The sequence below is a fragment of the Arachis ipaensis genome, chromosome B6 (assembly GCF_059453495.1).
Source record: "Arachis ipaensis isolate K30076 ecotype BB chromosome B6, ASM5945349v1, whole genome shotgun sequence".
Lineage (NCBI taxonomy): Eukaryota > Viridiplantae > Streptophyta > Magnoliopsida > Fabales > Fabaceae > Arachis > Arachis ipaensis.
Window position 1 is genome coordinate 121983154 of NC_142441.1, and position 27465 is coordinate 122010618.

The 27465-nt window shown below is 39.6% G+C and overlaps 1 protein-coding gene and 1 non-coding gene across 2 annotated transcripts; both read left to right on the forward strand.

Moving 5' to 3' along the window:
* Positions 1–3951: 3951 nt before the first annotated feature.
* On the forward strand, positions 3952–27196 carry LOC148562538 (uncharacterized). Its single transcript, XM_088489880.1, has 5 exons — positions 3952–4011; positions 4120–4269; positions 26477–26512; positions 26660–26812; positions 27035–27196. The coding sequence occupies exons 1-5, from the start codon at positions 3952–3954 to the stop codon at positions 27194–27196; spliced, it is 561 nt and encodes a 186-aa protein (XP_088346006.1).
* Positions 13893–14000, forward strand: LOC148562539 (small nucleolar RNA R71). The gene has a single exon (XR_015888320.1). It is a non-coding gene; the product is annotated as a small nucleolar RNA R71 (small nucleolar RNA).
* Positions 27197–27465: the final 269 nt, after the last annotated feature.

Sequence of the window (27465 nt, forward strand, 5' to 3'; positions counted from 1 at the left end):
ACTGCTACTTTGGTTTCATTTTGTAGGTTTAATTGATTCGTTTGGATAAAATATTTTTGCTGTTCTTTATCTGAGTTAATCTTCTTGCTTTCTTATTGTTGTCTTCTTGATTTAATGATTGGGCTCAAGAGTTGATTATCAATTTTCAGTTTCAATAATGCAATCTATGTTTCTGATTGGCAATAAGTTGACATGTCTTCTATTTCACCAGTCATACTTATTGGGAATAGTATTCTTATATAGTCAAACATAGGATCAATCAGTAGGTATGATTTCTTTATAGATTTATAGATTATAGATAGATAGATAGATAGATAGATGTATATAGATTCATAGATAGGTTGATATGACATAACTATATTATATAGAGGTATGAGTATATCTAATTTAATTACCTATGGACACATTGAATGTCATATGTCAATCAATCAATCAATCTAGCCAAGGAGTCTAAGAGAAACGTATTCTACAAGCTTTGCCTTACAAACTTGCTCATTTCTCTGGTATAAGTACTAATGACGTGATGGAGTATTGTGGAGATTTTTCAAGAGCTATCACTTGTTCCTTACTTGTCTTTTTTCCCTTGCATTCCCTTCTGTTGAGATAAATCTCAGATCCCACACAATTTTCTGTCGCCGATATTTTGTTCTTTGTTTTTTTTCATCCACATTCTTTCATCTTTACAATTTATTTATTGATAAGATGAGTCTTACTATTGATCCTCTTCATAAAATCTCTCCATGGAAGGAAACTTGGAGTATTGAGGCTAAGATCTTGACCATTTGGGAAGATGCTACCATTGTTAATGAAAATATGCAGAAACTCTTACATGTGGTCTTGATGGATAAGCAGGTGAGTGTGTGTGTGTGTGTGTGTGTGTGTGTGTGTGTGCGCGCTACCAAAAACTCAGTTTTTAGTTAACTAAATTCTGTATTCTAAAATTATGTGTGTGATCAGTTTTAGCATGTAATATGTCATGGTATGATATTTAGAAATGATCAGAAGATCTTTTTCTCTTTTTTAATTTCCAGCACCACAAGGTCCAAGCAATTGTTGAGGATGATTTGATCACAACTTTTATTCATCAGTTGAAAGAAGGACACATATTCATTATTTCCAACTTCAAAGTGATACCTAATGGTGGATTGGTTAGGGTTACAAGACATCGGTTCCGCATCCTTTTCAAGTGTAGTACCTCTGTTGTTGCAACTGCAAATAGGGTCATACCTAATCCTGGTTTAAGTTTAACCTCTATGGATGAGATTCTTCAAAAGCACACTGATTATGAGTACTTAATAGGTAAGTTTCACTTTTCCAAAATTGATCCGGAATAAAGGTGTTTTAAAGTGATGAGATTAATAACAACTCAATGAAATGTCTCCTGGTATTGTATCCGGCGGTTTAATCTTTTCTGCTATAATTTAACTAAACAGATTTTGTTGGGGTCCTGTGCGGATTGAAAAGGAAAACAGATTTTTGCTGATGGGTATCCATTGGCTTTCTATTTTTCATCTTATTTTTAAATTATGTTATGTCTGTTTTTCATTTTTTTATTACTGTTGAATTGTTCTATTGTTGTGGCTCATTTATTATAATGATTACCCAGGAAGAAAATCCCCTGCAATCTTGTTGGTGACTATTCTGCTCTTATAGACATCAATTGTTTGAAAAAGTATCAGAGACCACCAGTTCTTATTTTGCAATCTTTCAAGATTAAAGTCAATAGAGGTGAAAAGTTGTCCATGTTGCACACATGTCTTAGTTTGATTTGTTTATATATTTTTGTTTACCAATGAATTGTTTCTTTATGAATTAATTTCTTCTTATTGTGTTTTGTGATTTGTAGATAAAGTTAGTCTCCAAAATGTGATCAATGTTTTTCGGGTTTCAATCAACCCTGATATGTAGGAAACTGTGAATTTTCTGAATGAGTTAGTTCGATTCAATTCTCCTGAAATTTTGTCCCACTGAACTGAAAATTTCTGCCTTTCTCGCTATTGCTCAGTCCCTCACTCTCTATCTCTATTGCTCAATCGCTCATTCTCTCTCTCTCTCTCTCTCTCTCTCTCTCTCTCTCTCTCTATTGCTCACTCACTCACTCACTCACTCTCTTTCTCTCTCAGTCTCTCTCTCACTCACACACTCTCTCTCTCTAGTTGTTTTCCTGAAATTCTTTTACCCTAATATTAATTAATTTTTTTTCATAGGTACCGTATTGCAAGCGACCATTTCAGTAGACTGCGTAATAATGAGATTGGGGATTTAGTATCTGTTATTGATGATGAATCTTTTGATTGGAAGCTAATATGGACTATTTCTAATCTTAAGGGAAACAATGAGGTGTGTACTATTAGGTTTTTAACATCTTTTAGTGCTATGTAAGAAGTACTCATGTTAATTGATTTTTGCATATTGTATACATGCTTTGTCGATTCAATTGATAAATTTTTTATTTTAATAGGATGGACAATTTTTGTGGTTGGAAAAATTAAAGAGATTGTTGAAGATTCAGAGTGGTGGGTCTTTTCTTGTGTTTGTGGTCATCCAATTGTAGGTGATGATAATGTGTTTCATTGTCAGCTGTGCGGCAGAGAGGTCCAGCAGGTAAATCCAGGTTATGATTTAAAAATTTTCTTTCATCTGTTCTGATTCAATAATGTAAGTAAGCTTCACGTATCAGCTTCTTGTGAGACTCACAAATAGATTAATCTGATATTTACTTTCTTGGTTATAGTTACAGGATTAAGATAGTTGTTGAAGATGGGACTTCTTGTGGAAAGTTTGTCTTGTTAGACAGTGCAGCCACTAAGCTATTAGGGAGAACGTGTTCTGATGTGTTTTTGTTGTTAGAAGATGAACTGGAGGTATGTTTAATTCTCTTAAATTTTATTTCTGTATAGTGTATCAATAACTATTTCTTATTCTTCAATTTTGTCCATTAATTAGTGATCACTTTTCAATATCTATGACAGAAAATTGAGCACCAATACTGTCCACAGTTTTTTCATCAACTCATTGGGAAATAGATTGTTTTCAAAGTTCAAGGAAAGAGGATTAACACTCGCGGTTATTGCGGTACCTTTAAAATCATCAATGTTATTAGTGATGCATGTTTTTTCAACAAACTTCAGGCTGATCAATGCATCAAGGTTAGTACTCTTTCTTTATGTTAGATATTAATGAATTGGAGGAATCATTTTTAGATATAGTTTGTTGATCCCCAGTTTCTAATTCTTTGTCTGTTGTTTTGAATGGTATTCTTTACATGCCAATATGATTTTTACTCATACTTTACAAAGTTGGCTGCGTTTTGTAATTCATGCTTTGCTTCCAAATTTTAAGGATGTTAGTTCTGATTCGGCCTTTAGCCCAATACTTGAAGACTTCTCTCAGTGTGGACAGCTTAGAAGTTATGACAACCAAGTCATATCTGGTGTTCCAATACAACTGCATAGCATTAAAGAGATGCTTGCTGACATTCTTTGTGCTAAAATATATTCTTCTGCATCAAGAAATGTTAGTATTTATGTTTATGTTCTCAACCGTCTGAACTGTGTTTCAACATGTGTAGTATGATAAAACATGTATCATAATATACCAATTATTGTTTCTCTACAGGATCATATTTGTTTTTTGATCGGTGAGATTATTGACGTTCTGAAACATCAGAAGTGGTGGTACTACTGCTGTTTGTGTAATGCACCTGTTTGTTATGTTAGGAATTTATTTTATTGTTATCTGTGTAGAGTTGAGTGTGTTGATGTCATAAGAAGGTATCTATTTTATCTCTCCGAGTTGTTGGTACCAGTTTTCTTTTTGCTTTATTGCATCTTCTGCACCTATTTCTCAGTGTATATTTTGCTTTTGTTTACATTATTTAGGTATCGGATCAAAATTATTGTTTCCCATTCAAATGGCAGCAATATTTTCATACTTGAGGATGATGAGGTGATGCAAATACTCAAAAAGAGTTGTTCAGAATTTTTTATAGACGAAGAAAATTCCTCCCAAGTAATCATTTTGGTTTTAATTTAATTTAATTGTCCTTGTTTTCAGTTTAGTGTTTATGGTTCAGGTATGTGAATTTTGCTAATGACCTATTCTATTTTTTTTCCTTAGTCAAAAGATGATTACACTGTTCCGAATAGCATGATTTCTCAGTTAATGAACAAGAAAATTGTCTTCATAGTGGATCCTAGACCCATTGGATATGAATTGAATACATCTCTTCATGTTGTTCGTGTAATATGTAACACCCTACCATACAGAGTCTTATGCTTAAGTCATAATTCAGAGATGGCAAGGTATTACGACCTCTAAAACAAGAATTTAGTACCTATAGTAGGATGAATAATTGATTATAACTAGGAGCCTTTGTAGAAAAAGGGGTAAACAAAAACCGTAACTCGAACGCGCAACACTCCGATCGATAACGTGACGAACAGGGATAAGCTAACGCGAGATCATATATATACAAAGAGTGTCAAAAATAGGAATATCAAGACTCAAAATCCGGCTGCGAAGATAACCGGTCCGAGCATAGCAATATATACATATAATAAAATAAGGAAACCCCAAAGGAAACCCAAAGGGACATAAATACAGAAACCTATTCTCCAAAACCTCCTATAAGAGGAGTCATCACAGTTTGTATTATTTAATGGAGATAAAAGTATCTAAACAAGATATATAAACCAAAACAGAGTCCCGAAAACAAGGATCTTCACTAATCCAGAAGTCTCCAGCATACCTCAATGAGGAGCCTCGCGTCCTGCATCTGAAAACCACAAAATCCGCATGGGTGAGAACCAGAGGTCCCCAGCATGGTAACAGCTTCCACATATATAATACATAATAATAGAGGAAAGCCGAAGGCAATCCTAGAACTTCCTCCAGATAATATCAAAGCTTATAAACAAGCAAAACCATAAGTGGCAACTGACTAAAGATTCTTCAGTCTAACTAATACTTCCCTTTCCAATTCCTTCAGACCTCCCAACCACCAGGAGGAGTATAATATAGCAAAGACAGTTATATCAGACAAGAGGTTTACAAATAGGAACAGATAAGGCATTTAGACAATTAGCAAGTAATATGCAGTCAAATAGGCAATCACAAACAATTCATATAGTATGCATATGATGAATGCCTGTCCCTAGTGGCTGATGATATCATCTGTCGGTTATAGAGCCAACCCGACAAGTCCTGGTAGCTAACCATTGGACTGTCCCTCTGTCGCACATCCCCAACTCGAGTTATACTCATCATAAACTTGATCATAATCATGATCCATATCCATCACCCTCACTGGTGAATATTTACGGGGGCGAGCTCATCCGGGACTTTCACAGTGCCCGGCCACACTTACGACATAGGGTCAACAGAGCTTCGAGTCTCAACCTGGAGCACGTGGTTGCTAGCCACTGCTTCCTCCCAGGGAAACCTTCATCTCCGATAGTGGAAGTGCAAACATTCACAATTCATTCAACAGCATATATGCATTTATACTTAGCCATAATCATGGCTCCGCCATAACACGGCAATAATCTAGCCATCCGGCTCACGGTTAAATCCATAACCAGCCAATTCATCAACAATTATGGCCTTTCGGCCCATGGCATAACAAGCACTTCCACCGCCATCCTCCGTATCTCACATGATCATTTTTGATCCTCATTGATCATTCATTTTTCCCTTACTTCACTCGCAAGTTACCATATTTGCTAGCCCCGCTTCTCCTGCTAGGCACATCGTAATGATTTAAGACATAAATGGTGAGATCGGAGGCTTAGAAGTATAAAATTTGGCTTTTAAAACTCAAAAATCAACTTTGGGAAGAAAACAGGGCCACGCGTACGCGCACTCCACGCGCACGCGTGGATGGCGTTAAAACTCATCGACGCACGGATTGAAAATTAGCCAATGATGCGCACGCGTCAGCCACGCGTACGCGTGGGTGCTCTTGCGCCCCAGGCACAAAACTGGCACAACTCTGGCACAACTCTCGGGAAAATGGCTGGGCATTTGGTACAGCGCATCGACGCGCCCGCGCACACCACGCGCACGCGTGGATGGTGCTTTCTCGAAGAACGGCGCGTACGTGCCAAGTGCCCCTACGCGTGGAGGGTCATTCTGCTAAAAATTTTCTAAGTTAAAAGCTGCAGAATTTACAGATTCAACCCCCAATCTTTCGACGGACATAACTTTCTCATTTTAAATTGTTTTTCACCCGTTCTTCGAACGGCATGGACATCCTGGATCCAATTTCATTTTTAAATAGATTTGGCACAAATCAGAGATCCGTAGTCCAAGTTATGTCCCGTCAAAGTATGCCCAAAAACCATGTTTTTATACAAAACCATTAGGTGCCATTTTCAAAACAAGCCACTTTCAACTCTTTTCAAAATCAATCAAAACATGCCAATTTCATCCATTTTCTTTGAAATCAATCAAAATGTACCAAAATCAACATCAAGCCATCCTCAACTCACACATTGACACTTTACCAAGGTTTCCAAAACCACATCCAACCATTTTAACACTTCTCAACCAAATGGCTAAAGGACAAACACAATATCATGTCATACATCCTTCCTCATCCCAATTTTCAATAATTCCATTTCCAATCAACCATCATTATACATAATCATCATCATACTCACCATCAACATGGTACCACCCATCAATTCAACCTCAATCATTCATCAAGCATATATCACAACATGCATTTTCTCATATATCACACAATCAAGGCATCAATATTCATAATCACATATATGATCACATCATATATCTCAATCATTCAACAACATCATCAATTCAATGCCTATCTTAGGGCCTCTAGCCTAAGTATTTCCTACCACATTACATATTAGATACGGAAAACCGAGACCATACCTTAGCCGATTTCCCAAGCTCAACCGGAGCACTTCCAAAGCACTTGTCCACAAGCCCTCAAGGTATCAACACCTCCAAGAACAGATTTTATCACACAAAACCCTTCTCCAAGCTTTCTAAAATCACTAATCAAGCTCCAATATTCACATATACATAACCTAAGCCACAATCATCATATCCATACACAACATCTTAATACCCAAACATCATAGAATAACAAATTACACTAGGTTTGAGAATCTTACCATACCCAAGGTCCAAGGAGACAAGATTAACCTTCTCCTTCAAGAGAGTTGGATCCTATAACATCAAAGAACCCAAAATCTCAACATTTCACCCATGAAACTCGAAAACAAGGGCTGGAATTTCGAAGAGCAAAACATGGCTTACTGGTATGCGAAATTGTTACTCAGGTTGTGAATTATTGTTCAAAATTGATTCCCTGGCGATGGCACCAAAAACGGATGCACAGAACCATGGTCTAAACATATCTTCACAACTTCGTATAACTAACCAGCAAGTGCACTGGGTCATCCAAGTAATACCTTACGTGAGTAAGGGTCGAATCCCACGGAGATTGTTGGTATGAAGCAAGCTATGGTCACCTTGTAAATCTCAGTCAGGTGGTTATAAAATAGTTATGTAGTTTTCGAAATTTAGTAATAAAAGAAGGATAGAAATACTTATGTAAATCATTGGTGAGAATTTCAGATAAGCGTATGGAGATGCATTCATTCCTCTGAACCTCTACTTTCCTGCTGTCTTCATCCAATCAGTCTTACTCCTTTCTATGGCTGGCTTTGTGTAAGGATGTCACCGGTGCCAATGGCTACTTTCAATCCTCTCGGAAAAATGGTCCAAATGCTCTGTCACAGCACGGCTAATCGTCTGGAGGCATCACCCTTGTCGTTGGTTGCATCCTATTCCTCTCTGTGAAAATGGTCCGATGCGCTGTCACTGCATGGCTAATCATCTTGGAGGTTCTCGATCATACTGGAATGGGATTTACTATCCTTTTGCGTCTGTCACTACGCCCAGCACTCGCGAGTTTGGAGTTCGTCACAGTCATTCAATCTCAGAGTCCTACTCGGAATACCACGGACAAGGTTTAGACTTTCCGGACTCTCATGAATGCCGCCATCAATCTAGCTTATACCACGAAGATTCTGATTAAGAGATCTAAGAGATACTCATTCAATCTAATGTAGAACGGAAGTGGTTGTCAGGCACGCGTTCATAGGGAATGATGATGATTGTCACGTTCATCACATTCAGGTTGAAGAGCGAATGAATATCTTAGAAGCGGAATAAGTTGAAGTGAATAGAAAAACAGTAGTACTTCGCATTAATCTTTGAGGAACAGCAGAGCTCCACACTTTAATCTATGGAGTGTAGAAACTCTACCGTATGAAAATACATAAGTGAATAGAGGGTAGGCATGGCCGAGTGGCCAGCCCCCAAACGTGATCAATAGATCAAGAGATAATCCAAAGATGTCTAATACAATAGTAAAAGGTCCTATTTATAATAAACTAGCTACTAGGGTTTACAGAAGTAAGTAATTGATGCATAAATCTACTTCAGGGGCCCACTTGGTGTGTGCTTGGGCTGAGCTTGAAGTCTACACGTGGAGAGGTCATTCTTGGAGTTGAACGCCAGCTTTTGTGCCAGTTTGGGCGTTGAACTCCACTTTGCAACTTGTTTCTGGCGCTGGACGCCAGAATTGGGCAGAGAGCTGGCGTTGAACGCCAGTTTGCATCATCTAAACTTAGAAAAAGTATAGACTATTATATATTTCTGGAAAGCCCTAGATGTCTACTTTCCAACGCAATTGGAAGAGCGCCATTTTGAGTTCTGTAGCTCTAGAAAGTCCATTTTGAGTGCAGGGAGGTCAAAATCCAACAGCATCAGCAGTCCTTCTTCAACCTCTGAATCTGATTTTTGCTCAAGTCCCTCAATTTCAGCCAGAAAATACCTGAAATCATAGAAAAACACACAAACTCATAGTAAAGTCCAGAAATGTGAATTTAACATAAAAACTAATGAAAATATCCCTAAAAGTAACTAGATTCTACTAAAAATATACTAAAAACAATGCCAAAAAACGTATAAATTATCCGCTCATCACAACACCAAACTTAAATTGTTGCTTGTCCCCAAGCAACTGAAAATTAAATAGGATAAAAAGAAGAAAATATACTATAAATTCCAAACTATCAATGAAACATAGCTCCAATCAGATGAGCGGGACTTGTAGCTTTTTGCCTTTTGAATAGTTTTGGCATCTCATTTTATCCATTGAAATTCAAAATGATTGGCTTCTATAGGAACTCAGAGTTTAGATAGTGTTATTTGATTCTCCTAGTTCAGTATGTTGATTCTTGAACACAGCTACTTTATGAGTCTTGGCCGTGGCCCTAAGCACTTTGTTTTCCAGTATTACCACCGGATACATAAATGCCACAGACACATAATTAGGTGAACCTTTTCAGATTGTGACTCAGCTTTGCTAAAGTCCCCAATTAGAGGTGTCCAGAGTTCTTAAGCACACTCTTTTTTTGCTTTGGACCTTGACTTTAACCGCTCAGTCTCAAGTTTTCACTTGACACCTACACGCCACAAGCACATGGTTAGGGACAGCTCGGTTTAGCCGCTTAGACTAGGATTTTATTCCTTTAGGCCCTCCTATCCACTGATGCTCAAAGCCTTGGGATCCTTTTTATTTGCCCTTGCCTTTTGGTTTTAAGGGTTATTGGCTTTTTGCTCTTGCCTCTTGGTTTTAAGAGCTTTTGGCTTTTTCTGCTTGCTTTTTTTTTTTTGCCTATTTTATTTTTTTTTTCTGTAAGCTTTGTTCTTTGCTACTTTTTCTTGCTTCAAGAATCATTTTTATGATTTTTCAGATTATCAAATAACATGTCTCCTAGTCATCATTCTTTCAAGAGCCAACATATTTAACATTCTTAAACAACAACTTCAAAAGACATATGCACTGTTCAAGCATACATTCAGAAAACAAGAAGCATTGTCACCACATCAATATAATTAAACTAAGTTCAAGGATAAATTCAAAACTCATGTACTTCTTGTTCTTTTGAATTAAAACATTTTTCATTTAAGAGAGGTGATGGATTCATAGGACATTCATAACTTTAAGACAAAGTTACTAACTACTAATGATCATGTAATGAAGACACAAACATAGATAAGCACTTAACATAGAGAAAACAAAAAACAGAGAAAGTAAGAACAAGGAATGAGTCCACCTTAGTGATGGTGGCATTTCCTTCTTGAGGAACCAATGATGTCCTTGAGCTCTTCTATGTCTCTTCCTTGTCTTTGTTGCTCCTCCCTCATTGCTTTTTGATCTTCTCTTATTTCATGAAGGATGATGGAGTGCTCTTGATGTTCCACCCTTAGTTGTCCCATGTTGGAACTTAATTATCCTAAGGAGGTGTTGATTTGCTCCCAATAGTTTTGTGGAGGAAAATGCATATGAGGCATCTCCGGGATCTCATGGTGATGAGCTTCCTGCGCCTCTTGAGCTCCATGAATGGGCTCTCTTGCTTGCTCCATCTTTTTCTTAGTGATGGGCTTCTCTTCCTCAATGTGAATGTCTCCTTCTATGGAAGCTCCAGCTCTACTTCTTCTCCAATCATGATGCTATGGATCATGATGGCCCGGTCCACAGTAACTTCAGATCGGTTGCTAGTGGGGATGATGGAGCGTTGGATGAACTCCAACCATCCTCTAGCCACAGACTTGAGGTCCAATCTTCTTAGTTGAACCGGCTTGCCTTTGGAGTCAATCTTCCATTGAGCTCCTTCCACACATATGTCCATGAGGACTTGGTCCAACCTTTGATTAAAGTTGACCCTTCTAGTGTAGGGGCGTTCATCTCCTTGCATCATAGGCAAGTTAAACGCCAACCTCACATTCTCCGGACTAAAATCTAAGTATTTCCTCCGAACCATTGTAACATAATTCTTTGGATTTGGGTTCTTACTTTGATCATGGTTCCTAGTGATCCATGCATTGGCATAGAACTCTTGAACCATTAGGATGCCGACTTGTTGGATGGGGTTTGTTAGGACTTCCCAACCTCTTCTTTGGATTTCATGTCGGATCTCCGGATACTCATTTTTCTTGAGTTTGAAAGGGACCTCAGGGATCACCTTCTTCTTGGCCACAACATCATAGAAGTGGTCTTGATGAGCTTTGGAGATGAATCTTTCCATCTCCCATGACTCGGAGGTAGAAGCTTTTGTCTTCCCTTTTCCTTTTCTAGAGGATTCTTCGGTCTTAGGTGCCATCAATGGTAATGGAAAAACAAAAAGCTTATGCTTTTACCACACCAAACTTAGAATTTTGCTCGCCCTCGAGCAAGAGAAGAAAGAATAGATGAAGAAGAAGAAGAAATGGAGGAGAGGGAGAATGGGTTGTGTTTCGGCCAAGAAGAGAAGAGAGGGTTGTGGTGTGTGAAAATGAAGAAGAATGGAGGGCTTTATATAGTGGGGGGAGAGGGTGTTAGGTTCGGCCATTTAGGGTGGGTTGGGTGGGAAATTGATTTTGAATTTTGAAGGTAGGTGGAGTTTATGAGGTAGGTTTATGGGGAAGAGTGGATGGATGTGAGTGGTGAAGTGGTGATAGGGAAGAGAGATTGAGGTGATTGGTGAAGGGTTTTGGGGAAGAGTGTTTATGGGATTGTGTGAAAGAGGGGTGAGAAAAAGTGAGTGGAGGTAGGTGGGATCCTGTGGGGTCCACAGATCCTGAGGTGATCCTGTGGGGTCCACAGATCCTGAGGTGTTCAAGGATTTACAACCTTGCACCAAATTAGGCATGTAAAATGCCCTTGCACACAACTCTGGGCGTTCAGCGCCAGGTTGGTGCCCATTTTGGGCGTTCAACGCCCATTTGTTGCCCATTTCTGGCGTTGAACGCCAGAACCATGCTTGTTCTGGGCGTTCAGTGCCAGCTCTTCTCCAGGGTGCAATTCTGGCGTTCAGCGCCCAGATGCTACCCATTTTGGGCATTCAGCGCTCAGATACTGCCCATTTTGGGCGTTCAGCGCCAGAACCATGCTCTGTTCTGGCGTTGAACGCCAGACAGGTGCTTCCTCCAAGGTGTGATTTTTCTTCCGCTGTTTTTGATTCTGTTTCTAAATTTTTCGTTTATTTTGTGACTCCACATGATCATGAACCTAAGAAAACATGAAAAACAAAAATAAAATTAGATAAATAAACATTGGGTTGCCTACCAACAAGCGCTTCTTTAATATCAATAGCTTGACAGTGGGCTCTCATGGAGCCTCACAGATGTGCAGAGTTTTGTTGAGAACTCCCAACACCAAACTTAGAGTTTGGATATGGGGGTTTGACGCCAAACTTAGAGTTTGGTTGTGGCCTCCCAACACCAAACTTAGAGTTTGACTGTGGGGGCTTTGGTTGACTCTGCTTTGAGAGAAGCTTTTTCTGCTTCCTCTCCATGGATGCAGAGAGAGATCCTTGAGTTGTAAACACAAGGTTGTCCTTATTTAATTGAAGGATCAATTCTCCTCTGTCCACATCAATCACAGCTCTTGCTGTGGCTAGGAAAGGCCTTCCTAGGATGATGAATTCATCCTCATCCTTCCCAGTATCTAGGACTATGAAGTCAGCAGGGATGTAAAGGCCTTCAACCTTCACTAACACGTCCTCTACTTATCCATAAGCCTGTTTTCTTGAATTGTCTGCCATCTCTAGTGAGATTTTAGTAGCTTGCACCCCATAGATTCCCAGTTTCTCTATTACAGAGAGGGGCATGAGGTTTATCTCTGAACCAAGGTCACACAGAGCCTTAAAGATCATGGTGCCTATGGTACAAGGTATTATGAACTTTCCAAGATCCTGTCTCTTCTGAGGCAATGTCAGTTGATCCAGATCACTTAGTTCATTGGTGAACAAGGGAGGTTCATCTTCCCAAGTCTCAATGCCAAATAATTTGGCATTCAGCTTCATGATTGCACCAAGAAACTTGGCAGCTTGCTCTTCAGTAACATCTTCATTCTCTTCAGAAGAGGAATACTCATCAGAGCTCATGAAGGGCATAAGGAGGTTTAATGGAATCTCTATGGTCTCTAGTTGAGCCTCAGAGTCCTTTGGTTCCTCAGAGGGAAGCTCCTTATTGATCACTGGATGTCCCAGGAGGTCTTCCTCCTTGGGATTCACGTCCTCTCCTTCCCTTACAGGTTCGGCCATGGTGATCAATTCAATGGCCTTGCACTCTCCTTTTGGATTCTCTTCTGTATTGCTGGGGAGAGTACTAGGAGGGATTTCAGTGATCCTTTTACTCAGCTGGCCCACTTGTGCTTCCAAATTTCTAATGGAAGACCTTGTTTCATTCATGAAACTTACAATGGCCTTAGATAGATCAGAGACTAAGTTTGCTAAATTAGAGGTATTTTGTTCAGAGTTCTCTGTCTGTTGCTGAGTGGATGATGGAAAAGGTTTATTATTGTTAAACCTGTTTCTTCCACCATTACTAAAGCCTTGTTGAGGCTTTTGTTGATCTTTCCATGAGAGATTTGGATGATTTCTCCATGATGGATTATAGGTGTTTCCATAAGGTTCACCTAAGTAATTCACCTCTGCTATTGCAGGGTTTTCAGGATCATAAGCTTTTTCTTCAGAAGATGCCTCTTGAGTACGGTTGGATGCAGCTTGCATTCCATTCAGACTCTGAGAAATCATATTGACTTGCTGAGTCAATATTTTATTCTGAGCCAATATGGCATTCAGAGTATCAATTTCAAGAACTCCCTTCTTCATAGGCATCCCATTACTCACAGGATTCCTCTTAGAAGTGTACATAAACTGGTTATTAGCAACCATGTCAATGAGTTCTTGAGCTTCTGCAGGCGTTTTCTTTAGGTGAATGGATCCACCTGCAGAAGTATCCAATGACATCTTTGATAGCTCAGATAAACCATCATAGAATATATCCAGGATGGTCCATTCTGAAAGCATGTCAGAAGGACACTTTTTGGTCAGCTGCTTGTATCTTTCCCAAGCTTCATAGAGGGATTCAGCTTCTTTCTGTCTGAAGGTTTGAACATCAGCTCTAAGCTTGCTCAGCTTTTGAGGAGGAAAGAACTTGGCTAAGAAAGCCGTGACCAGCTTATCCCAAGAGTTCAGGCTGTCTTTGGGTTGAGAGTCCAACCATATTCTAGCTCTGTCTCTTACAGCAAAAGGGAAAAGCATGAGCCTGTAGACTTCAGGATCTACTCTATTAGTCTTAACAGTATCACAGATTTGCAAGAATTCAGTTAAGAACTGAAAAGGATCTTCAGATGGAAGTCCATGAAACTTGCAGTTCTGCTGCATCAGAGAAACTAGCTAAGGTTTCAGCTCAAAATTGTTTGCTCCAATGGTAAGAATGGAGATGCTTCTTCCATGTAAATTGGAATTAGGTGCAGTAAAGTCACCAAGCATTCTCCTTGCATTATTGTTGTTGGGTTCGGCTGCCATCTCCTTTACTTGTTTGAAATTTTCAATAAGGTTGTCTCTGGATTGTTGTAATTTAGCTTCTCTTAGTTTTCTTTTCAGAGTCCTTTCAGGTTCTGGATCAGCTTCAACAAGAATGCCTTTTTCTTTGTCCCTGCTCATAAGAAAGAGAAGAGAAAAAGAAAAGAAGAGGAATCCTCTATGTCACAGTATAGAGATTCCTTTGTGTGAGCAAAGAATATAATGTAAAGAAGGGGAGAATGGAGAATCCAAACACAAAGGTGAGGATAGGAGCAGTGATGTGAGATGAAGAGAAGTGTTAGTAGATGAATAAATAATTAGAAGGAGATGAGGGAGAAAGATTTTCGAAAATAATTTTTGAAAAAGAGTTAGTGATTTTCGAAAATAGTTTTTGAAAAAGGTTAGTAGTTTTTCGAAAATTCAAATAAAAAATAAAATAATTAGTCTAATTAAAAAGAAATTTTGAAAAAGAGGGAAGATTTTTTCGAAAATTAGAGAGAGAGAGAGAGTTAGTTAGGTAGTTTTGAAAAAGGTAAGAAACAAACAAAAAGTTAGTTAGTTAGTTGAAACAAATTTTGAAAAGATAAGAAGTTAGGAAGTTAGAAAAGATATTTTGAAATCAAATTTTTGAAAAAGATAAGATAAGAAGATATTTTTGAAAAGATATGATAGAAATTAGTTTTTGAAAAAGATTTGATCTTTTTTTTAAATCTCAATTAATGACTTGATTCACAAGAAATCACAAGATATGATTCTAGAACTTAAAGTTTGAATCTTTCTTAACAAGTAAGTAACAAACTTGAAATTTTTGAATCAAAACATTAATTGATGATGTTATTTTCGAAAATATAATGTAAAATTAAGAAAAATATTTTTGAAAAATATTTTTGAAATTTTCGAAAATAACTAAAAAAAATTGAAAAAAGATTTGATTTTTGAAAAAGGTTTTGAAAAAGATAAGATTTTTTTTTAAATTGAAAATTTGATTTGACTCATAAAAACAACTAGATTTTAAAAAATTTTGAAAAAGTCAAATCTAATTTTTGAATTTATGAGAGAGAAAAAGGGAAAGATATTTTTTTTTGAATTGTTAATGATGAGAGAGGGAAACATGAAAATGATGCAATGCATGAAAATTTTAGATCAAAACAATGAATGCATGCAAGAATGCTATGAATGTCAAGATGAACATCAAGAACACTTTGAATGTCATGATGAACATCAAGACTTATTTTTGAAAATTTTTATATGCAAAGAAAACATGCAAGACACCAAACTTAGAAATCTTTCATGTTTAGACTATGGATGCAAGAATGCACATGTAAAACAAGAAAAGATGCAAAACAAGAAAATATCAAGATCAAACAAGAAGACTTACCAAGAACAACTTGAAGATCATGAAGAACACTATGAATGCATGAATTTTCGAAAAATGCAAGATGAATATGCAATTGACACCAAACTTTCAACTTGACTCAAGACTCAAACAAGAAACATGAAATATTTTTGCTTTTTTATGATTTTATGATTTTTTTGTATTTTCTTTTAATGTTTTTCGAAAATCATTTTGAAAAAGAAAAATAAGGATTCCAAAATTTTTAATATGAATTCCAGGAATCTTATGCTCTTTAGTCTAAAGCTCCAATCAAAGGGGTCAGGCATGGCTTAATAGCCAGCCAAGCTTTAGTATGTAACTCAAACATGACACGCCTGACATACCCTACAGCCAAATTGTTACTCAGGTTGTGAATTATTGTTCGAAATTGATTCCCTGGCGATGGCACCAAAAATGGATGCACAGAACCATGGTCTGAACATATCTTCACAACTTCGCATAACTAACCAGCAAGTGCACTGGGTCGTCCAAGTAATACCTTACGTGAGTAAGGGTCGAATCCCACGGAGATTGTTGGTATGAAGCAAGCTATGGTCACCTTGTAAATCTCAGTCAGGCGGTTATAAAATAGTTATGTAGTTTTCGAAATTTAGTAATAAAAGAAGGATAGAAATACTTATGTAAATCATTGGTGAGAATTTCAGATAAGCGTATGGAGATGCATTCATTCCTCTGAACCTCTGCTTTCCTGATGTCTTCATCCAATCAGTCTTACTCCTTTCTATGGCTGGCTTTGTGTAAGGATGTCACCGGTGCCAATGGCTACTTTCAATCCTCTCGGGAAAATGGTCCAAATGCTCTGTCACAGCACGGCTAATCGTCTGGAGGCATCACCCTTGTCGTTGGTTGCATCCTATTCCTCTTTGTAAAAATGGTCCGATGCGCTGTCACTGCATGGCTAATCATCTTGGAGGTTCTCGATCATACTGGAATGGGATTTACTATCCTTTTGCGTCTGTCACTACGCCCAACACTCGCGAGTTTGGAGTTCGTCACAGTCATTCAATCTCAGAGTCCTACTCGGAATACCACGGACAAGGTTTAGACTATCCGGACTCTCATGAATGCCGCCATCAATCTAGCTTATACCACGAAGATTCTGATTAAGAGATCTAAGAGATACTCATTCAATCTAATGTAGAACGGAAGTGGTTGTCAGGCACGCGTTCATATGGAATGATGATGATTGTCACGTTCATCACATTCAGGTTGAAGAGCGAATGAATATCTTAGAAGCGGAATAAGTTGAAGTGAATAGAAAAACAGTAGTACTTTGCATTAATCTTTGAGGAACAGCAGAGCTCCATACCTTAATCTATGGAGTGTAGAAACTCTACCGTATGAAAATACATAAGTGAATATAGGGTAGGCATGACCGAGTGGCCAGCCCCCAAACGTGATTAATAGATCAAGAGATAATCCAAAGATGTCTAATACAATAGTAAAAGGTCCTATTTATAATAAACTAGCTACTAGGGTTTACAGAAGTAAGTAATTGATCCATAAATCCACTTCAGGGGCCCACTTGGTGTGTGCTCGGGCTGAGCTTGAAGTCTACACGTGGAGAGGTCATTCTTGGAGTTGAACGCCAGCTTTTGTGCCAGTTTGGGCGTTGAACTCCACTTTGCAACTTGTTTCTGGCGCTGGACGCCAGAATTAGGCAAAGAGCTGGCGTTGAACGCCAATTTGCGTCATCTAAACTTGGGAAAAGTATGGACTATTATATATTGCTGAAAAGCCCTGGATGTCTACTTTCCAACACAATTGGAAGCGCGCCATTTTGAGTTCTTTAGCTCTAGAAAATCCATTTTGAGTGTAGGGAGGTCAGAATCCAACAGCATCAGCAGTCCTTCTTCAACCTCTGAATCTGATTTTTGCTCAAGTCCCTCAATTTCAGCCAGAAAATACCTGAAATCACAGAAAAACACACAAACTCATAGTAAAGTCCAGAAATATGAATTTAACATAAAAACTAATGAAAACATCCCTAAAAGTAACTAGATTCTACTAAAAATATACTAAAAATAATACCAAAAAGTGTATAAATTATCTGCTCATCACTTACCTCAAGATTGATTGTAGAGGTTTCTGCAGTGAACGTGTGGCCACAAATGGTGCGGCAATCGGAGCTCTAGATCAAAAGTTATGGTGGTTTGAAGATCAACCAAGGGAGAGAACTAGAGAGAGTGTTCTTCCCCCCTCCATCTTAATTTTTAGCGTGTGTTTGTGTGTTGTGAGGAGAGAGAGTGCTGAAAACTAGGGTTTTAGTTTAGTTTAGTTGGGCCAAGGGCCCACTTTGGGTCCGGTTTGGCCCGTTCGGTCCAATCTTGGTCCGTTTTCTATAAAATTGGTACCGAAATTCTCGTCCCAATCTCCTCTATCATATTAAGCCATAAAAATAACATTTTTGGCTTTCTAGAATAAATTCTCATTTATGGGTTAATTAGCCGTTAATTAACCGGGTCTTACATCCTACCCACCTAATTGGGAATTTTGCCCACAAAACTCAAATCCAATTACCTGAGAATAAGTGCGGATAATCCGTTTGTATCTCCGATTCAAGTTCCCAAGTGTGTTCCTCGACACCGCCTCGACTCTATGCCACTTTGACCAATGAAACCTCTTTTCCACGCAACCGTTTGATACCAGTATCATCGATTCTGACTGGAGCCACTGGAAGCGTCAAATCTTCCCTTAACTGAACCGATTCAGGTTCTAACACATGGCTAGCATCAGGAGTGTACTTCCGAAGCTGCGACACGTGAAATACGTCGTGCAGGTTCGAAAGATGAGGTGGTAGAGCCATTCGATACGCCACCGGTCCAATCCTCTCCAGGATCTGAAATCGACCAATGTATCGAGGATTCAACTTCTTTGCTTTAATCGCCCTACCTACTCCTGTGGTTGGAGTAACCTTCAGGAAAACATGATCTCCTTCTTCAAATTCCAAGGGCTTCCGCCTCTGATCGGCGTAACTCTTCTGGCGACTCTGCGCCGTAAGCATCCTATCTCGAATTTTCTTAACTTGTTCAGTGGTCTCAGCTATCATTTCTGGCCCCAACAAGCCTTTCTCTCCAGCTTCATACCAGCATAGCGGAGATTGACATTTCCTCCCATACAATGCCTCATATGGAGCCATTCCGATGCTCGCATGGTAACTATTATTGTATGCAAACTCCACTAACGGCATATACCGATCCCAACTCGCCAGTTGGTCCAAAACACAAGCTCTCAACATATCCTCTAGGGTTTGGATCGTCCTCTCGGATTGACCATCTGTTTGAGGATGGTAAGCTGTACTCAAGCTTAATCGGGTTCCAAAAGCTTTCTGAAATGCACCCCAGAACCTCGAAGTGAAACGAGGATCTCTATTAGAGATTATAGTAGCAGGTACACCATGAAGTCTCACAATCTCCTTTATGTATAACCGTGCTAGCTCCTCAAGGGTGTAAGTCATCCGAATGGGCAAAAAGTGAGCTGACTTCGTCAGTCAGTCCACAATAACCCAGATGGCATCAAAACCAATCCTAGTCCTTGGCAATCCTGACACAAAGTCCATTGCAATACTTTCCCACTTCCATTGCGGAACCTCTAAAGGTTGCAACATCCCAGAAGGTCTTTGATGTTAAATCTTTACCTTTTGACAAGTTAAACACTTTGAAACATATTTTGCCACATCATTCTTCATACCCGGCCACCAAAATATCGCCTTTAAATCATGGTACATCTTAGTACTTCCCGGGTGAATGGAGTATCCGCTTTTGTGTGCCTCCTTTAAGATATCTTGCCTCAAAGTGCCAACATCTGGCACAATGATCCTACCCTTGAATCTCCATAACCCATCTTTTTCTTCCGACACTCTCCACTGTTTTCCTTGTTCGATAGCCAGTAACACCTTCCATAACGCTTCATCATTTTCATGAGCCTTTAGGAGTTCGGACTTAAAGTCACTTGAGATTTCTAATCGGCTCAAACACAAGTTTCCAGATACTTCTTGAGCACCAATTTTTAGACTCTCGAATCCCTTGAGCAACTTCTCCTCTTGAAGCATCATCCAAGCCACATATAACGACTTCCGACTTAACGCATCCGCCACTACATTTGCCTTTCCCGGATTGTAATTCAACTCAAAGTCGTAGTCCTTCAATAATTCCATCCACCTCCTTTGCCTCATATTAAGCTCTTTCTGATCAAAGAGGTATTTCAAGCTCTTGTGATCGGAGAAGACTTGGAACTTAACCCCATAGAGATAATGCCTCCACACCTTCAAGACAAACACGACCGCAGCGAGTTCCAAATCGTGCGTAGGGTAACTAACTTCATGAGGTCTCAACTGTCGTGAGGCATACGCCACCACATTATGATGCTGCATCAGCACGCATCCTAGACCCTTTAACGAGGCATCACAGTATACCTCAAAAGGCTCGTTTGGCTCAGATAACACTAACATAGGTGCAGTGGTCAACTTTTTCTTCATTGCCTGAAAGCTCTCCTCGCACTCAGGAGTCCAAACAAATGGGGTATCTTTGCGGGTTAACTTTGTCAACGGCAAGGCTAATTGCGAAAAGCCCTTGATGAACCTTCTGTAATAGCCAGCTAAACCCAGAAAACTTATCTCGGTTACTGTGGTTGGTTGCCTCCAATCCATCACAGCTCCCACCTTAGTTGGATCTACGGCTATTCCCTTCTTACTCACCACGTGACCCAAAAACTTCACCTCGCTCTTCCAGAACTCACACTTAGACAGTTTCGCATAGAGTTTCTTCTCCTTTAAAATCTGCAACACGGTCCGCAAGTGTTCTGGATGCTCTTCTTCAGTCTTGGAATAAATCAGTATGTCGTCAATGAAGACAACAACGAATTTATCCAGAAACGGACGGAATACTCTATTCATGTAATCCATAAACACTGCAGGAGCGTTCGTCAACCCAAAAGACATTACAGTATACTCATAATGACCATAACGAGTCCTGAAAGCGGTCTTAGGGATATCCTCACCCCTCACCCTTATCTGGTGATAACCGGATCGCAAATCAATCTTAGAGAAAACTCCAACTACTTGTAACTGATCCATGAGATCATCAATTCTCGGCAACGGGTACTTATTCTTTATGGTGACCTTGTTCAGCTGCCTGTAATCCACACAGAGCCGTATACTTCCATCTTTCTTCTTTACCAATAACACTGGAGCACCCCATGGGGAAACACTCGGTCGGATAAAATTCTTACCCAACAATTCCTCTAACTGAGACTTTAGCTCGGCCATCTCTAATGGTGACATTCTATAAGGAGCACTTGAGATTGGTCCCGCCCCAGGCACCAACTCAATAGCAAACTCGACCTCTCGGTTAGGTGGAAATTCCTCAATATTATCGGGAAACACTTCCGGAAACTTACACACTACCGGAATCTGATCCAACCTTTGATCATCACCCAAAACACCAGTGGTTAACAACAGGATACCCTGACATTCGATTCCAGAATAGTTCACCATCATCAAATTCAAGTAATAATTATTCACCACGACCGGCCCTTCTGTATCTTCTGGCATAAAGTACACCGACTTTGTAGAACAATCAAGCAGGACATGGTTCTCAGATAACCAGTCCAATCCCAAGATAAGATCAAGACCGATCATCGGTAAGCAGATTAAATTATGGACAAAATCACGCTGCTTGAACCTAAACGAAAATTTCGGGCATCCTAGCCTAGTTACCATGGCTTCATGGGTAGCATTATATACTTTTAGGTCATAACCTAAGGTTACGATCTTCAATCCTAACTCATGGGCTTTCTCAAATGCAATGAATGAATGCGATGCTCCCGAATCAAATAAAGCATTTAAAATTTGACCAGCCATTTCACAGTTACCTCGAATGAGTGTCTCAGATCCCTCTGCACCCACAGTTGAGGTGGTGAACACCCGACCAGTCTGTTGTGCTTTCCCAGCACCTTGCTTCTGCTTCTCCGGACAACTTGCGGCTTTATGCCCCGCCTTTCCACAATTGTAGCACAAACCCCATCCGGCCTTGCATGGTGCTCCCGGATGGTGACTCCCACACCTAGTACAAGCTTGATCATTCTAAGGCTGCTTCCCAAACCTTTTCCCTTGGGAGTTGTTTCTTAAAGAACCTCCCCTCTTGAAAGGCGGACCTCTAGGTGCAAAGCTCTTTTCTCGGTTTTGTGGAAATGATCCTTTGTGACTTCCTTTCTCAGCGGCTGCCCTCTTCACACACTCTTCAGCAACCCTACACTTGTTCACCAACTCGGAGAAAGTCCTAATCTCCATTGGTCCCACTGAACTAAAAATATCACTCCGGAGTCCTCCTTCGTACTTAACACACTTCCATTCCTCATATTCCACCGGAGTCCCTTGACACATACGAGAGAATCTGAACAGCTCCTCAAACTTATCAGTATACTCAGATACGGAAATAGTACCCTGCTTCAGCTGCAACAATTCAAGCTCCTTGGCCGTCCTGGCAGAAGTCGGAAAGTACTTCTTATAGAACTCCTCTTGGAAGACATCCCAGGTAATATAATCATCACCCTACTGCAGGAGGCATCGGATTCCTTGCCACCAATGCGACGCTTCCCCAGTGAGCAAATAGGTAGCGAACTCTACACGCTGCCCTTCAGGTACCACTTGCGCTTGCAGTGCTCGTTCCATGGCCTGAAACCATGTATCGGCCTCAGTCGGGCTAGTGGTTCCCTTGAACTTAGGTGGATTAACCTTCAAAAAGTTTGCCAGTGTCATCGGGCCCTGAACTCCACCTCCGTCATTACCATGGTTGTTCATCTGTTGACCAAGAGCCTCAGCAGTGGCTTGCATAGTAGTAGCCATGTTCTCCAACGCAGTCATAAAGTTCACCGGGTCATTAGTGTTAGTCTCCGGCGCACAAGCATTAGTACAACCTCTCCCACGACCTCTACCGCGTACACGAGACGCCATCTGGTTCCTATACACACCAAACAATCGATATTAAGTTGATCAGTCTCAATATCAGAAGTCTAGTGCTTCAAAGTCCCAAATGCATGCTCATGAACATTTATGCCAATTATATCAAGCAGATATACTAATAGCACATAACACACACACAGAAAATGCACAGAAGCATAGTCAGTCCATTCCTCAGGCTCTACAGGAACGAACTGCTCTGATACCATAATGTAACACCCTACCATACAGAGTCTTATGATTAAGTCATAATTCAGAGATGGCAAGGTATTACGACCTCTAAAACAAGAATTTAGTACGTATAGTAGTATGAATAATTGATTATAACTAGGAGCCTTTGTAGAAAAAAGGGTAAACAAAAACCGTAACTCGAACGCGCAACACTCCGATCGATAACGTAACGAACAGGGATAAGCTAACGCGAGATCATATATATACAAAGAGTGTCAAAAATAGGAATATCAAGACTCAAAATCCGGCTGCAAAGATAACCGGTCCGAGCATAGCAATATATACATATAATAAAATAAGGAAACCCCAAAGGAAACCCAAAGGGACACAAATACAGAAACCTATTCTCCAAAACCTCCTATAAGAGGAGTCATCACAGTTTGTATTATTTAATGGAGATAAAAGTATCTAAACAAGATATATAAACCAAAATAGAGTCCCGAGAACAAGGATCTTCGCTAATCCAGAAGTCTCCAGCATACCTCAACGAGGAGCCTCGCGTCCTGCATCTGAAAACCACAAAATCCGCATGGGTGAGAACCAGAGGTCCCCAGCATGGTAACAGCTTCCACATATATAATACATAATAATAGAGGAAAGCCGAAGGCAATCCTAGAACTTCCTCCAGATAATATCAAAGCTTATAAACAAGCTAAACCATAAGTGGCAACTGACTAAAGATTCTTCAGTCTAACTAATACTTCCCTTTCCAATTCCTTCAGACCTCCCAACCACCAGCAGGAGTATAATATAGCAAAGACAGTTATATCAGACAAGAGGTTTACAAATAGGAACAGATAAGGCATTTAGACAATTAGCAAGTAATATGCAGTCAAATAGGCAATCACAAACAATTCATATAGTATGCATATGATGAATGCATGTCCCTAGTGGCTGATGATATCATCTGTCGGTTATAGAGCCAACCCGACAAGTCCTGGTAGCTAACCATTGGACTGTCCCTCTGTCGCGCATCCCCAACTCGAGTTATACTCATCATAAACTTGATCATAATCATGATCCATATCCATCACCCTCACTGGTGAATATTTACGGGGGCGAGCTCATCCGGGACTTTCACAGTGCCCGACCACACTTACGACATAGGGTCAACAGACCTTCGAGTCTCAACCTGGAGCACGTGGTGGCTAGCCACTGCTTCCTCCCAGGGAAACCTTCATCTCCGATAGTGGAAGTGCAAACATTCAAAATTCATTCAACATCATATATGCATTTATACTTAGCCATAATCATGGCTCCACCGTAACACGGCAATAATCTAGCCATCCAGCTCACGGTTAAATCCATAACCAGCCAATTCATCAACAATTACGGCCTTTCGGCCCATGGCATAACAAGCACTTCCACCGCCATCCTCCGCATCTCACATGATCATTTTTTATCCTCATTGATCATTCATTTTTCCCTTGCTTCACTCGCAAGTTACCATATTCGCTAGCCCCTCTTCTCATGCTAGGCACATCGTAATGATTTAAGACATAAATGGTGAGATCGGAGGCTTAGAAGTATGAAATTTGGCTTTTAAAACTCAAAAATTAACTTTGGGATGAAAACAGGACCACGCGTACGCGCACTCCACGCGCACGCGTGGATGGCCTTAAAACTCATCGACGCGCAAGCGTCATACGCGCGGACGCACGAATTGAAAATTAGCCAACGACGCGCACGCGTCAGCAACGCGTACGCGTGGGTGCTCTTGCGCCCCAGGCACAAAACTGGCACAACTCTGGCACAACTCTCGGGAAAATGGCTGGGCATTTGGTACAGCACATCGACGCGCCCGCGCACAGCACGCGCATGCGTGGATGGTGCTTTCTCGAAGAACGGCACATATGTGCCAAGTGAGCCTACGCGCGGAGGGTCATTCTGCTAAAAATTTTCTAAGTTAAAAGCTGCAGAATTTACAAATTCAACCCCCAATCTTCCGACAGACATAACTTTCTCATTTTAAATTATTTTTCACTCGTTCTTCGAACGGCATGGACATCCTGGATCCAATTTCATTTCTAAATAGATTTGGCACAAATCAGAGATCCGTAGTCCAAGTTATGTCCCGTCAAAGTATGCCTAAAAACCATGTTTTTATACAAAATCATAAAGTGCCATTTTCAAAACAAGCCACTTTCAACTCTTTTCAAAATCAATCAAAACATGCCAATTTCATCCCTTTTCTTTGAAATCAATCAAAATGTACCAAAATCAACATCAAGCCATCCTCAACTCACACATTGACACTTTACCAAGGTTTCCAAAACCACATCCAACCATTTTAACACTTCTCAACCAAATGGCTAAAGGACAAACACAATATCATGTCATACATCCTTCCTCATCCCAATTTCCAATAATTCCATTTCCAATCAACCATCATTATACATAATCATCATCATACTCACCATCAACATGGTACCACCCATCAATTCAACCTCAATCATTCATCAAGCATATATCACAACATGCATTTTCTCATATATCACACAATCAAGGCATCAATATTCATAATCACATATATGATCACATCATATATCTCAATCATTCAACAACATCATCAATTCAATGCCTATCTTAGGGCCTCTAGCCTAAGTATTTCCTACCACATTACATATTAGATACGGGAAACCGAGACCATACCTTAGCCGATTTTCCAAGCTCAACCGGAGCACTTCCAAACCACTTATCCACAAGCCCTCAAGGTATCAACACCTCCAAGAACAGATTTTATCACACAAAACCCTTCTCCAAGCTTTCCAAAATCACTAATCAAGCTCCAATATTCACATATACACAACCTAAGCCACAATCATCATATCCATACACAACATCTCAATACCCAAACATCATAGAACAATAAATTACACTAGGGTTGAGAATTTTACCACACCCAAGGTCCAATGAGACAAGATTAACCTTCTCCTTCAAGAGAGTTGGATCCTATAACATCAAAGAACCCAAAATCTCAACATTTCACCCATGAAACTCGAAAACAAGGGCTGGAATTTCGAAGAGCAAAACGTGGCTTACCTCAAGATTGATTGTATGGGTTTTGTAGAGCTTTCCGCGGTGAACGTGTGGCCGCAAACGGTGCGGCAACCGGAGCTCTAGATCAAAAGTTATGGTGGTTTGAAGATCAACCAAGGGAGAGAACTTGAGAGAGTATTCTTCCCCCCTCCATCTTAATTTTTAACGTGTGTTTGTGTGTTGTGAGGAGAGAAAGTGCTGAAAACTAGGGTTTTAGTTTAGTTTAGTTGGGCCAAGGGCCCATTTTGGGTCCGGTTGGACCGGTTTGGCCCGTTCGGTCCAATCTTGGTTCGTTTTCTATAAAATTGGTACCGAAATTCTCGTCCCAATCTCCTCTATCATATTAAGCCATAAAAATAACATTTTTGGCTTTCTAGAATAAATTTTTATTTATGGGTTAATTAGCCATTAATTAACCGGGTCTTACATAATATGTGATGATATTGATATTGTGAGGTTTTGGAGGACTCCACCCATGATAATCAACAGCAGGTGATAACATTATTATGTAAATCTGATGTTGAGTTAGTCCACTTTGTTGCTGATCAAGTTAACCTCAGTTGGCTATATTTTTTTTTGTGTTTTTCATGTGTGATGTGTTAAGAGTTACTGGTGTTATTCCTCTCTTATTCCATTTAGAAATTTCATCTGGATCCCTTTGTTCCTCATTTTCCTTTCGAATTTAAGAATCCAGTTGAGTTTCACTCCAATGCAAGCATTCAATGTTCGTCGAGCTCAAGTGCTCCAGTGCGTCAGGCTTCATCGATTTCTATTCTCAACTGGAATTGTTGGGTATTTCTTGATCTAATGGACTTTGATTCTTTATCTCTTAGTAAACTATGTTTACAATAATATGTATATGCATACATGTATATCGCTTAAATTTTTTTCTTTATTTGTTTAATATTTCTTTTATTAGTCCTCAAATTTTTATCACATCTGATTTCTTTCTCATCTCAATTTTTTTTTGGCTTCTGTATTCCTTGTTCTTATATTTTGCTGTGTTCTCTGTAGACTGTTAACCATGATTTTCATGCAAGAATCTCGTCCTCACAAGGTTCCAATTTAGTTGGGAATCATCAGCTTCTCACTATTAGGGAAGAGCTTTGGAGTGCCTTTGGACAATGTGAAAATACTGCTGACGCTGTTGAAAGGATGGATGAGTGTAGTGGCTAATCATTTGTTACATTACAATATATATATATATATATATATATATATATATATATATATATATATATATATATATATATATATATATATATATTGGTGCACGAATTGTAAATCACACTTTTTACAACTCGTACCACTAACCAGCAAGTGCACTGGGTCGTCCAAGTAATACCTTACGTGAGTAAGGGTCGATCCCACGGAGATTGTTGGCTTGAAGCAATCTATGGTTATCTTGTAACTCTTAGTCAGGAAAATAATAAAATAATTCACTT